This window comes from Dermochelys coriacea, chromosome 25, assembly GCF_009764565.3.
Source record: "Dermochelys coriacea isolate rDerCor1 chromosome 25, rDerCor1.pri.v4, whole genome shotgun sequence".
Classification (NCBI taxonomy): domain Eukaryota; kingdom Metazoa; phylum Chordata; order Testudines; family Dermochelyidae; genus Dermochelys; species Dermochelys coriacea.
This window is the reverse complement of record NC_050092.1, coordinates 3669383-3681079: the sequence shown is the minus strand read 5'-3', so window position 1 is coordinate 3681079 and position 11697 is coordinate 3669383. Positions and strand designations below refer to the sequence as shown.

The 11697-nt window shown below is 60.8% G+C and overlaps 1 protein-coding gene across 5 annotated transcripts; it reads right to left on the bottom strand.

Moving 5' to 3' along the window:
- Positions 1–3346: 3346 nt before the first annotated feature.
- DOHH (deoxyhypusine hydroxylase) lies at positions 3347–11322 on the bottom strand. 5 transcript variants are annotated; one of them, XM_043502797.1, is made up of 5 exons: positions 11277–11322; positions 8589–8956; positions 7789–7865; positions 6633–6870; positions 3347–5051 (listed from the first exon to the last, which is right to left on the bottom strand). In XM_043502797.1, exons 2-5 carry the CDS (start codon positions 8860–8862, stop codon positions 4735–4737), a joined length of 906 nt encoding a protein of 301 aa, XP_043358732.1. In that variant the 5' UTR covers positions 8863–8956; positions 11277–11322; the 3' UTR covers positions 3347–4734. The 5 variants fall into 5 exon arrangements, with proteins under 5 accessions (XP_043358732.1, XP_043358731.1, XP_043358730.1 ...); XM_043502796.1 differs by lacking the exon at positions 11277–11322 and adding an exon at positions 11127–11244; XM_043502795.1 differs by lacking the exon at positions 11277–11322 and adding an exon at positions 11078–11184.
- Positions 11323–11697: the final 375 nt, after the last annotated feature.

Genomic DNA, 11697 nt, shown 5'->3' with positions numbered 1-11697 from the left:
CAGGCACATCGGACCCTGCTGCTGCCCTACGGGAGCTCACACAGCCGGTGACGAGCGCTTAGCAGCTGGGGTTGGCAGACTGGCCCTGGGGTAGCGGATGAAAGCCAAGTGCCCACAGCTCTGAGGAGGAACGGCTCGCCCGAGGCGGAGCTAATCCCTTCCAGGCTGGAATCTCCTGGACAGATGGTGTGAGACCAGCAAGGGACGTCCCTGCACAGGGGACGCCTGTTCCTGCCATTGGGCCGGGGGGGGGGCAAAAGGGGCTCCTTTGAGGGGGTTGGGGAGGCACCTCCAGGGCCAGCCCAGCTGCCAAGCAAACTGATACCAGTGAATCTGACTCCTTGCGTTTGGGGCCCTGGATCCAGCTGGTGTCCTGCTGTTGACAGGGACCCAACTGCCCCCCCCCACCCAAAAGCAACTCAGTCAAAGGGGCTGGGGCCTGGGGCTGTTTCCAGGGCAGATGCTAGTTTCATGTCCAAAGCTGGCTCAGGACACTCACAGCAGGGGAGGGGGGATCCATGATCTCCAGTGTCACTGACTAGCCATTAATGATCCAATTTTCACATGCATATTAATATGGCCTGGGCCATAGGAAAGGCTTTGCCCACTGTCCTCCCTGCCCATCCCACTTGGAGAAATTGCCCCACAAGCCTGCTGCACTGTGGATGCTTGGGAGTCAGCCTAGCTAGTGCAGCAGTGCAGCCACCTCTGGGGCAGAGCATGGCAGCTGTACAGTAAGGAGCTACATTGCCTGCCCCAGACCTGAACACCCCACAATGGAAATCACAGGAATGTAGGGAGCCAGGCAGGGATTACCCAAGCTGGAATTTGGCTGGGGCACAGGGCCAGCTTTTGCCCCATCTGCCAGGGGGTGGCAGTTTTACAGCTCTGTTGAAATGACACTAACCCAGGTGTTTGAGAGGCAGCATTTGTCAAAGGGCCAGGACCCAGCTGGGCCAGGGGGTTCGCAGCTGAAGGGGCTCTCCCAGGTTCTCTTCTAGGGCTTCAGTGTCTCCGCCTGGGACTTCCAGCAGCATTGGACTCTCCACTTCCCTCCCCCAACAAGAAGTTCAGAGGGCCAGGACTCCTGGGTTCTATTCCCAGCTCTGCCCTTGACTCACCCCGTGACCTTGAGTCACCTTGCCTCTTTGTGCCTCAGTTTCCCCCAGCTGTATGAGAGTTGATACCAAGAGCTCTAACAGCTAAACCATCCGAGAGTCGTATCAGCCTCTGGCACTAACACCCCCCGAGGGGCACGGCGGCCCCTGCTGTCGGGTCAGCTACCGGCCCAGCTCAAGGGCTGCGCCGAACATTGCCAGCCAAGTGACGTTGCCAGCATGTGCTCTGTGTTGAAGCCCAAACCATCCATGGAGACTTCTTGGTTTCCCAGATGTGGGTGACCCAGGTTCAAGTCCCCAGGCCTTCCCCAGCCAGGCAGGGAACCAGCTCCCAGGGCAAGAGAGGGTCAGAATCTCCCCTCGCCCCCCGAAGCCAGAATGCTCAGCTGCACAGTCTGGGTCGCAGAAACAGTTGAAGGGTTTTGGCCCCGTCCCCCTGCGGAACAACATTACGGAGAACTGTCCCCTTCAGCTGGCTCCCAACCACCCCAGGACCCCCGGCCCTACCGGACACCGACTCCACCCAGCCCATACCCAGCAGAACCCCAATACATGCCCCCCCATACCCAGCAACTCCCATGACCACTGGACTTTCCTTTGCCAGTCTCTTGCCCATCCAATGCCACTGACATGGCTCTCCCAGCCCCCCCTGCCCACCCAGTGCATTAGCCCCTGGCAGGACACTCGCTTCCCCTCCCAGGAGCTGGGTAGGCTGCAGGTCTTTGCCCCACTCCCACCCCAGCAAAGTGCAGCAGCCGCATTAGAGGGTTTAGGAAATAAGAGGATTGAGGGAGAGTGACTCACAAAGTGCTTTTGCCGAGGAAAAAGCATCTGTGAACAAACCGGACGCAGCTGCTGGCCTGGGAGCAGCCAGGAAAGAATGAGGGGAAAGCAAGGCCAAAGCCACCAGGCCCTGCTGCCACACAAACCACCAGGCTCACGCCTGGGATCACTCCAAGCATCCACGAGTGACCTGGTGTCACAGCCCAGCGCCCCTTGGCCCTGGAAGCAGAGCCCTGTAGAGTTGCTGTCCTGGCCTGGTGCCGCCAGTCCAAGGGCACTGATCACTGGAGAAGGTCAGAGAGGAGCCGTGAGGATGATGGTTAGAAAACCTGCCATGTACCAAGAGACTCAGAGCACAACCCATTTAGCTGAACCCAGGGAGGGTTATAGGGGGTCTTGCTCCCACTCCAAGTATCTATGCAGGGAACAGGTATTTAATCCTCGGCTCTTCCATCTAGTGAGAGGGGCTGACACAGTCCTGTGTCTGAAAGCCGAAGCCAGACACAGCAACTAGAAAGATGGGTGGACATTAAGGTGCATGTAATTAACCATGGGAACGATTTTCCGAGGGATTTGGGGGCAGGTCTCTGGCCCGTGCTGCCCGGGTCAGACCAGCTGGGCCCTGGGAATCCGTGAGTGCTGGTGTTTGGCAGGGGAGCTCAGATGCCAGAGACAGGCAGTCGAAGGGCCCAGGCGATGTGTCCAACCCACCCCACAGCAGCAAACTCATGGCCAAACCGCACCCCAGCCCCATTCCCCACTGCCTGCAGGCTGGGATGACACTGTGAAAACTGCACCATGCCAATGGGCAGTGACCCACCTGGCTGTGCCCTGGGGCTAGTGACATCACAAGTCACCGGGGAACCAGGCTCAGCTGCATGAGTCCAAGCTATGGTGCTCAAGTGCAGGCTCAGAGGGGTTAGGGCCCAGGGGCTCCCACCCACCCTACTTACACCTTGGCAGTCAGTGCCCAGCCACTTCATTCCAGCGGTTCTCTGCCCTGTGCCGACCAGCGGTTTACTCCAACACTCTCCCACCTTGTGCCCCTCCCCCCAACTCCCATAGCAGTAACATCCCTTTGCCCCCTTGGTGCTGTTCACTCTACTTGTGCCTTATAAACCACCCTCCCAGTAAATCAAGGCAGGGACCCTTGCTGATCAGTGCCTAGCACAGCAGAGCCTGGATCTTAGCTGGGACTGCTAGGTGCTATCGTTATACTAGCTCAGTGCTGACTGGCAGGGCTCCTGCCCTCAGGGTGAGCCCTTCTCTGTGCCAGGGCAGTGTTCACACCTTCTTTCCAAGAGCCACCTGGCCCTTTGTGCCCAGGGATGGCACAGCTTTGTGAACCGTGGCCGTATGTCTCCGGGCCAGGGGCTAAGGTCCAGCAGGTGAGACAATCTGAACCCCGGCTGCGTGGCTGGTTGCAGAGGGCAAAGGCCCAGTAGATGAGACAGAAGGAACACTGGCCACTGGGGGCAAAGGCCCAGCAGAGGAAGAAAGGCATCCTTGGTCCAGTGCTGAAAAGAGGCAGGTCGATGCCAGACTTTCCCCCATTCCATTTATTCCCCGCAAGCCTTTTCAAGCCCCAGTACAAGTGAATGGCTGTATCCGACAGGCCCCCACAGGCTCCATCTGCTGCAAGACGGCCCCATCCCCGCAGAGACTAGACCAGCTCTGCCTTCGACGTTGCGCTCTGCACACACCGAGGGGCGGTAGTTCTAGAGGGCTCCCCATTGGATCACCTTGCTGGAACTCGCTGGCACACGGCTGCAAAGCTCCCACCTCCAGCCCCTACACTCCCACCCTCCTACGTGCCCACAGTGCTACAGGGCGGCTGTGACCATAGCAGTGCCATCAGCGGCCCCCCACTCCTCTGCCCACAGGCCAGGGCTCAGAGAAGGCAGCCGTGGGCAGGGTTTGTGTTGCCCTGGCAGGTCTGCTCCCTGGCTAGCACTAGAGGGGAGCTCTGGGGCAATGCAGCTTCCCTCTCTACCGCCATTGCCCAGGGAGGAGGAAAATTGAAGGCCAGATTTCCAGAGCAGGCACCCAGCCTCACTGCACGGCAGCCCCCCACCCCCCGCACAGCACATGTCACTGTGAGTACAAAGCCAGGCCTGCAAAGACCCAGGGGCAGGTTGAAAACCCAGGTGCTCTCTGGCTCTGTCTGAGCCGCGCCCAGGGGCAGATACTCAGCTAGCGGTGCTAGGGCCAAACAGGCAGAGGCTTTGGCTGGGGTCTGGCAGGCCTGCAACCGCGGTGAGCAGCGCGTCGCCTCCTGAAACACCTGCCAACGGCGCAGCACAACGCTGGGCTTTGCCCAACGCATGAGGCCCCCAGCAGCGGTGGAGCTGGAGCACAAGCACAGCCGTAGAGAAGGGAGTCTGCAGAACCAGCCCTGGCTAAGAGTCCCGCCCCAGGCCCCGTCTGAGCAGCTACGTGACAGTCCCTTGTACCCACCCACACCCCGTGACTTGAGAGACGAGCCCTGCTCTCCCTTCTGGCCCCGCCTGACACTCCCACACCCTAGATCCCAGGCAGGCTCCCCCACAGAGAGCTACTGTTTGAAACCTCTTTCCTGGGACCCCAGCGCAGATCCTGACCCATCCCAGGGACTCAAAGAAACAAGCTAGCACAAGAGGCTTGCTGCTGTCCCATGCTGCCACCTCCCCAGGACACAGAGCGCACAGGACTATGTGGATGGGGCTTCCCACCCACTCTGCCCTGGTGCAAGCAGCTGGGCAGGGCAGGGGTGAATCAGGCCCTGGCTCCCCTACCCTGGGGCTGCCTCCGGCAGCCACCCAGCTCCTCACAGAGGCCAAGGCAGGCTCCCTGCTCAGCCTGAGGCCTGAAGCTTGCTCAGCCCATCAGCATACTGGAATTCAGGGCCGTTGGCATAGTCATACATGTCCAGGGCCACCTCACAGCTCTCCCTCACCACCCGCTCCCCATCCTGGGCGAATGCCCGCAGCGTCTCCAGGCAGGACACCTTGGCGATGGAGCCCAGCGCCTCCGCACACTCGTGCCGCACCATGGGGTTCTCCGCCAAGCGCTCCAGCGCCGCTGTCAGCTGGGGCACGCAGGCCTCATGTTGCATCTGGCCTAGGACGAAGCCAATCTCATGGCGGAAGAGGGCGCTGCCGCACACCAGGCCTGGGGAGAAAAGGGCCGGAGGTGGTGACCCAAAGCACTCTGGGACGTTGGGCCCCACCCTCCGCACAGATCTGAAGGGGGGGGGACCCTCCCGCTGCAACTGCTCTTTAGGCAGCTGGGAGCGAGTTGTTGGGGACTCAGCTGCTCAGGGGGTTAATAGCGGCAGGTGCAGCCTGGCCCCTCGGCGAGGTCAAATTCAGCCTGGGGGAATGAGTGGGGGGGGTCAGACAGGGTCCGCCTACGCTTTCCCACCAGAGGCCCTGTTGGCCATGGAGACTCAGCGGCCACATAAGGGTCCCTCCGGGCAGGGCTGAGGGGGATGCGCTTGCCCTGCTCCATAGCTGTCTGACAGACAGGCCTGGGCCCTCTGCACTCAGCCCCATCCAGCGGGAAGGCAGAGGACCCTAGGGGGGCAGGGAAAGTGACCCCAGGCAGTGAGCCCTGATGGACTTTGCAGTGGGGCTGGATTTCGCTCCAGAAAGGTCCACACAGCTCTGCTCATCCCTAACCGGGTCAGACCTGCCTGGGGGCCACAACTGGACGGGCCCCATGGGGTTCTCAGGCTCTGCGGGTTGGTCCCTCCCAAGGGGCTGGATCTGCAGAACCACCCACAGCGCTAAAGTCATCCTTTGTTTGCTTGCCCGCAGCCGGACTGGGGTGACCGGCCCCCTCTGGTGGCAGCAGTGGGGGCATCAGGATGCCCAGAGCGCAGCTGGAAATGCTCTGAACATCTCCAATTGCACCAGCCAGCTCAGAGAACTCTCCCCTCCCCCCCGGGACAGGGGCAGGTTCAGGAGTGCTCCGCACTCAGCTGGGGGGGGGAAGAGGCATGCCCCCTAGAGCAGTGGTTCTCAGTAAGGAGCGCCCCAACGTGGGAAGGGCAGAGGGTCCCCCCACAGACACTGGGAGCCCCTGCTCTGGCCTGCCCCAGGGAATTCTCATGCCCATCAGAAGGGGAGGAGCACGAGTGACTGGCCCCCTTTCAGGGAGCCGAGACGCCACAGTTTGGTGGCAATTCCTGGTGAGGGGGCAGGGAGTTGGCACTGCCAAGGGCACTAGGGCGAGGGCTCTGCTGTATGCACCCCCACTCCGCTCTGCGTCTCTGGATTCCAGCGGCACAGGGCCAGTCTTGGCCGCAGTCCGTTGCCATGGAGGATCCTGGACTCAGACACGGCCCCCAGGGGGTTCCTCAGGGAGTGGGCGACTCACACTGTGGCCTCGTCCACCCAGCAGGCACGGGATAGGACAACAGCTCCAGTGGAGCCAAGTCCCGGGGGTAAGTGGATTACAAAACATGGGGGGACAGGGAGCCACGTCTGCTCTTCCCACCCCTGTCCTAGGCTAGGCGGGAGGTTGCTGCTGAGCCCATGCCCTGTGCCCAGGGAAGGTGAGGCACTCCCTAGGGTGACCCCTGGTGAAGGGTGCTGGGAATAGCAGGGATATAACCCAGCTGGGGAGCCCAGCTGCTCATGTGGGGATGGGTCCCAGGGACAGCACAGCAGTGGGGCCTCCGACTGGGGATCTCTGGACTCAGTATGGGCAAGGAGAAGACACAGCATCGGCAATCCAGGGCTCTCTCACCGTCAGCCAGTGCCAGTGCCGCGGCCTCGCCCCCCACGTTCCTCAGGGCGAACATGGCGCGGTACCGATCGAACAGCGGGCGCGACTCATCCAGCAGGGTCTCCCGCAGCTTGGCGATGTCCTTCTCCTCATCAGGGGGAGCCGGGTCCACAGACAGGTAGGGGCCAGCGCTGGGTGCTTCTTTGTTCTTCTGCAGCCATTCGAGCCTCTTGACTGCCAGCTGGCAGGTCTCAGCTACCTGCAGCGGAACAAGATAGAGACACCTTCACTGGGATCCCCTGTGGAGAGCAGTCCCACCAGCCAGGCAGTAGTATCTAGTGGTCAGAGCATGGGATGGCAGTCCCAGCTCCTGACTCCAGTCCCAGCTCTGCTACCAACACACTGGGACACCACTGACAAGTCACATCCTCCTCTGCGACTCAGTTTCCCAATTGGCACAACAGGGCTCGTACCCAGCTCTGTCAAGCCTCACCCAAAAGGAGTGATGGAGCGGCCAATAGTCAGACATGCAGCTCTGACATTCCACTTCCACGGGGTCCGGCTGTTCAGTGAGGTTTACAAAGGCAGGAACTGCTTCTGTGTAGGTGACTGAGCCTTCTGGGGCATAAATAATCCCCTTACTGGGACCAGTTCAGTTCCTGGTCAGCAGGAATCCCAATGGCAGCAGACGTGCCAAGTATCAAATGGGGCTATGCAGACTGACTCCCCAAGACAGGGCCCCTCCCAGGCACTGCCAGCAGGACTAGGGCTGTTATCTGCATGAGAAAAAATACACAGACAAGAGGCATGTGCACTCATCAGCATAATAACCCCCAACAACTGCCCTACTCATTGCTACCCACCTGGGGACCCCTGCATCAGTGCCAGCATTACAGCAGATCAGGCTCCCACTAGGCCGGGCGCTGACCAGATAAACAGGAAGAGAGTCTCTGCTCTGAAGAGCTCAATCTCAACAGACCAACATGGGAGGGGAAACTGAGGCACAGAGCAGGGAAGAGATTTACCAAGGTTGCTCAGCAGGTGAGTGGCAGAGCTGGGAATAGAGCCCAGATCTCTGCAGTCCCAGTGTGAAGCTCTGCCCATTGGCCCAGGCTGCCAGGCGGTATGATCAGTGCTGATAGCTGCCCTTGGCAGGTGAATGCAGAGAAAGCTTTACCTCGATCACCGGGTCTTCTGAATAACATCTCAGAACATCCAGCACCTGGGGGTTCCCAATTGCTCCCAAAGCTTCCCCTGGAACACAGACCAAAGGTGGAGACTAAGCCAGCTAATGGGTGGTGGGGGTTCTGCGGCGCTCGCAGAGACAAGTTATCACACTGCTGCTGCTGTCACTGTTAACAAGCCTTGCCCCTCCCCTGGGGTTGAAGGCAGGGGGGGCGCAGCCCTGCCATAAGCCTGGCTGTGGCGCTTCTAAAGAGCAACAGCCGAGCTACGAAAAGAGAGAGGGAAACGCAGCACATGGCACCGGAGCAAAGACGAGTTGGCATTTTGCGGGGACGGGAAGCAGCTTTGGCCTGGCGTTGAGGAGATGTCCGCAACATCACACCCCAGTGAGTTTAGCATCAACCTCTGGAGCTTGGATTCACTGTACAAGCATCACCATGTGAGGTCTGCTTCAGAAGCCCTGAGCTCCATCGGGGGGGCTGTGCAGGGGAGTTAGGAGCCACCTTGCTCCTCACATAGCCAGCCACTGCACACGGGGAGCCAGCAATGTGAAGTGGAGCATTGGCTCTGCCCCCTAAGGTGCCAGCCAGCACAGAGCTGGAAATAAGACACACCAGGAAAGGGTTGGCACATGTTCCTGCCCCACCAGGAACAAGCTGTGACTCACAGCCACAATTCCATCCATCCCTGCCCTGCCACGCTACATCAGCCCCCGTTTCGGACTGGACTAGCAAGGGCCTCTGTGCCAATGGAACCAGGACAGAGCCCCGCTCACACCCTGAGCTCTCGTACCTGCTTCATGACGCACCATGGGCTCCTGGCTGGTGTCCTGCAGTACCCGGACCAGGCAGGGGATGGCATGCTCATTCTGCATCTGCCCCAGGCAGTACGCCAGCTCGTGTTTCAGAAGGGCAGACTCATCCCCAAAAGCCTGGCTAATCCAGTCAATGGCGGCACGGCCACCCACATTGCGCAGGGTGAAGAGGGCTCGGAAACGAGCCTTCAGGGGCTGCATCGTGTCCACCAGTGTCCGGCCGATGGCCTCCACTTCCTCCTCAGTCACCATGGCGCCTGGGTGGAGAGTCTCGGGGGTCTCCAGCTAGAGGCAGCTGCTCTTACTCTACAGCCAGCAGCTCCCACAAACCAGGCACTGAAAGAACCTGGGCATGAGAAAGAGGGGTCAGGTCTCCAATACTCTGGGATAGATGAAACTCCACAGTCAGGTTTTAATGCATTCACAAACAGAATTGAAAATTCTGGTGTGGACAGGACACAACCGCTTTTTGCTAGTCATGTTTAACCCTAGTTTGTGTCCGGAGGACTTTCTGTAGCATCCTCTCTGCAATTTACAATCACGTTAGTTAACAAGTGTTCAAGCCCAACCACAAATTCAAGAATAGACCTAGGACGTTTGGAGACACCCGACAGCAGGTGCCAGTCTGGGAGCAAAGGTAGAAAGGAAAGGTGTAAACCGGCAGCACATATAAATGCGAGATAGCTGGAGTCTTCAGCTACGCATGTGAGATTCACAGTTTGGTTCATGGGGAGGCATGCAGGGAAATCAGAAGGGGAACTTATTACACAGCTTGGGTGGGAGAGATTTTTTTCATACCCAGGCAGAGCACCCGGCAGTACCCAGCACTGCTCCACCCACGACCACAAGGGCTAAGGATTATACAGACCCTTGGGCCTTGTCTTCCCGACCAACGATGCACTTTTAAAAACCTGGCCTCTGCCAGCAACAGGGGGCCAGAATTTCCAAAAAAACTCAGGGCCAGATACTCTAGTGCTCCCTGTCCATCTCTGGAGCCCGATGTTCAGCTCCCAGTTAGGCCCCCAGCAGGTGGAGCCCTTTAGATAACCTGCCCTTGAGCATCCACACGAGAATTTACAATCCTGCTAGTAAGTGTGTTAAACACGACTGAAAAGGGAAGCGTGCACACAGCCATTAGTGCTGGCCTGGACCAAGCAGACAGAGGGCCCGCTGGCAGGCTCGGCTATGCGTGGGAAGCCCCTGGAGAGGAAAGGTTTCAGAGTAGCAGCCGTGTTAGTCTGATGCATCCGATGAAGTGAGCTGTAGCTCACGAAAGCTTATGCTCTAATAAATTTGTTAGTCTCTAAGGTGCCACAAGTCCTCCTTTTCTTCCTGGAGAGGAAAGATGCTCTCTGTATCCGTGAATGATGTCTTGCTCCCCTACGGCACCTTTCAGCCAAGCATCTCAAAGCGCTTTACAACCGCTCAGCCTCGCACCCGCCTTATTATCACCCTCCCCAGAACAAAGAACTGAGCTAGGGAGCGAATGCGTTTACTCCAGGGGTCACTGGCTCAATCCGCAGACCGCTGCCACAGTGAATCACAGAACATCTGGGTGGGAAGGGACCTCAGGAGGTATCTAGTCGAGCCCCCCCGCTCAAGGCAGGGCCAGTCCCCAATTTTCGCCCCAGATCCCTAAACAGCCCCCTCTAGGATCGAGCTCACAAGCCTGCGTTTAGCAGGCCAATGCTCGAAGCACTGAGCTGCCCTCCCCTCCTGCTTTGGGATTCCGTCAGCAGCAGGAGCCAATGAAAGGCCCCCAGCGCTCCCCAGCCCCTAGTCAGCGCACAGCCCTGGCCGCCCCTCCGCTCCCCAGCCCGGGAGGCGCTGCAGGAACGAGGCGCAGTGTCCCGGGGCTTCACCGCTGTAGCCCAGCTCCTTACTGCCCCCTGCAGGAGCCGGGCGGCTCCCACCCGGCATCGCCCCCCGCGGGCCGGGGCCACACGCTGGGTCCAGGGGGAAACCGGGTCCCCCCCCAGCCCACACACTCTGAGAGCTCGGGCCAAACGCCGGGTGACGCGGAGCTGGGGGGCGAGGAGACCGGGCTGCGGGGTAGGAGCCGGGGGACGCTCAGCCTGGCCCTGCCGCTCACAGGTCCCGGCTGCCCCGGGGACCGAACCGGCCCCCTCCGGAGCGGAGCGGAGCGAAACGCACCGCCGGGCTCCCCGCCAGGCGGCGCCTCTGGGAGCAGGCGGCGGGGGATGGAGGCGCAGCCGCTGCACACCGGGCCCGCGCCCGCACTCACCCGCCGGCTCAGGGCGCCGCCGTGGCTCCACCGACCGATCGTACCACTCCCGACTCGTGCGGGGGGAGCCGCCTCTTCCCGGGCGGATCGTACCACTCCCGACTCGTGCCGGGGGGGAGCCGCCTCTTCCCGGGCGGATCGTACCACTCCCGACTCGTGCCGGGGGGGAGCCGCCTCTTCCCGGGCGGATCGTACCACTCCCGACTCGTGCCGGGGGGGAGCCGCCTCTTCCCGGGCGGATCGTACCACTCCCGACTCGTGCGGGGGGAGCCGCCTCTTCCCAGGCGGATCGTACCACTCCCGACTCGTGCGGGGGGAGCCGCCTCTTCCCGGGCGGATCGTACCACTCCCGACTCGTGCCGGGGGGGAGCCGCCTCTTCCCGGGCGGATCGTACCACTCCCGACTCGTGCCGGGGGGAGCCGCCTCTTCCCGGGCGGATCGTACCACTCCCGACACGTGCCGGGGGGAGCCGCCTCCACCCCCCCACCCGGGCTGCAGTGGAGGAGCAGGGCGGCCACACGTGGCCTGTGTGCGGAGCAGGCTCCAGCCTGCCCGCCCCGTGAGACTGGCCGGGACTGGGGGGTCCTGCGCTCCAGCCCCCTAGCTTTGGTCTAGAGAGCAGCTGGGATCCCCACTCGCTGTGACGGGCCCTGGGCTGCCACCCGCGGGCTGGGGGATGCCGATCCCAGTACTCCAGGAGCTGGGGGTGTCCGAGGGGCCCCCAATATCCCGGGCAAGTCACTGGAGCTGGCAACGCCGAAGTCGGAAATTCTGCTTTTAACGTACACGGAAAACAATGTGGGTCTCCCTGCCAGCTGTGGGGGGGGGGTCGCTCTTATTA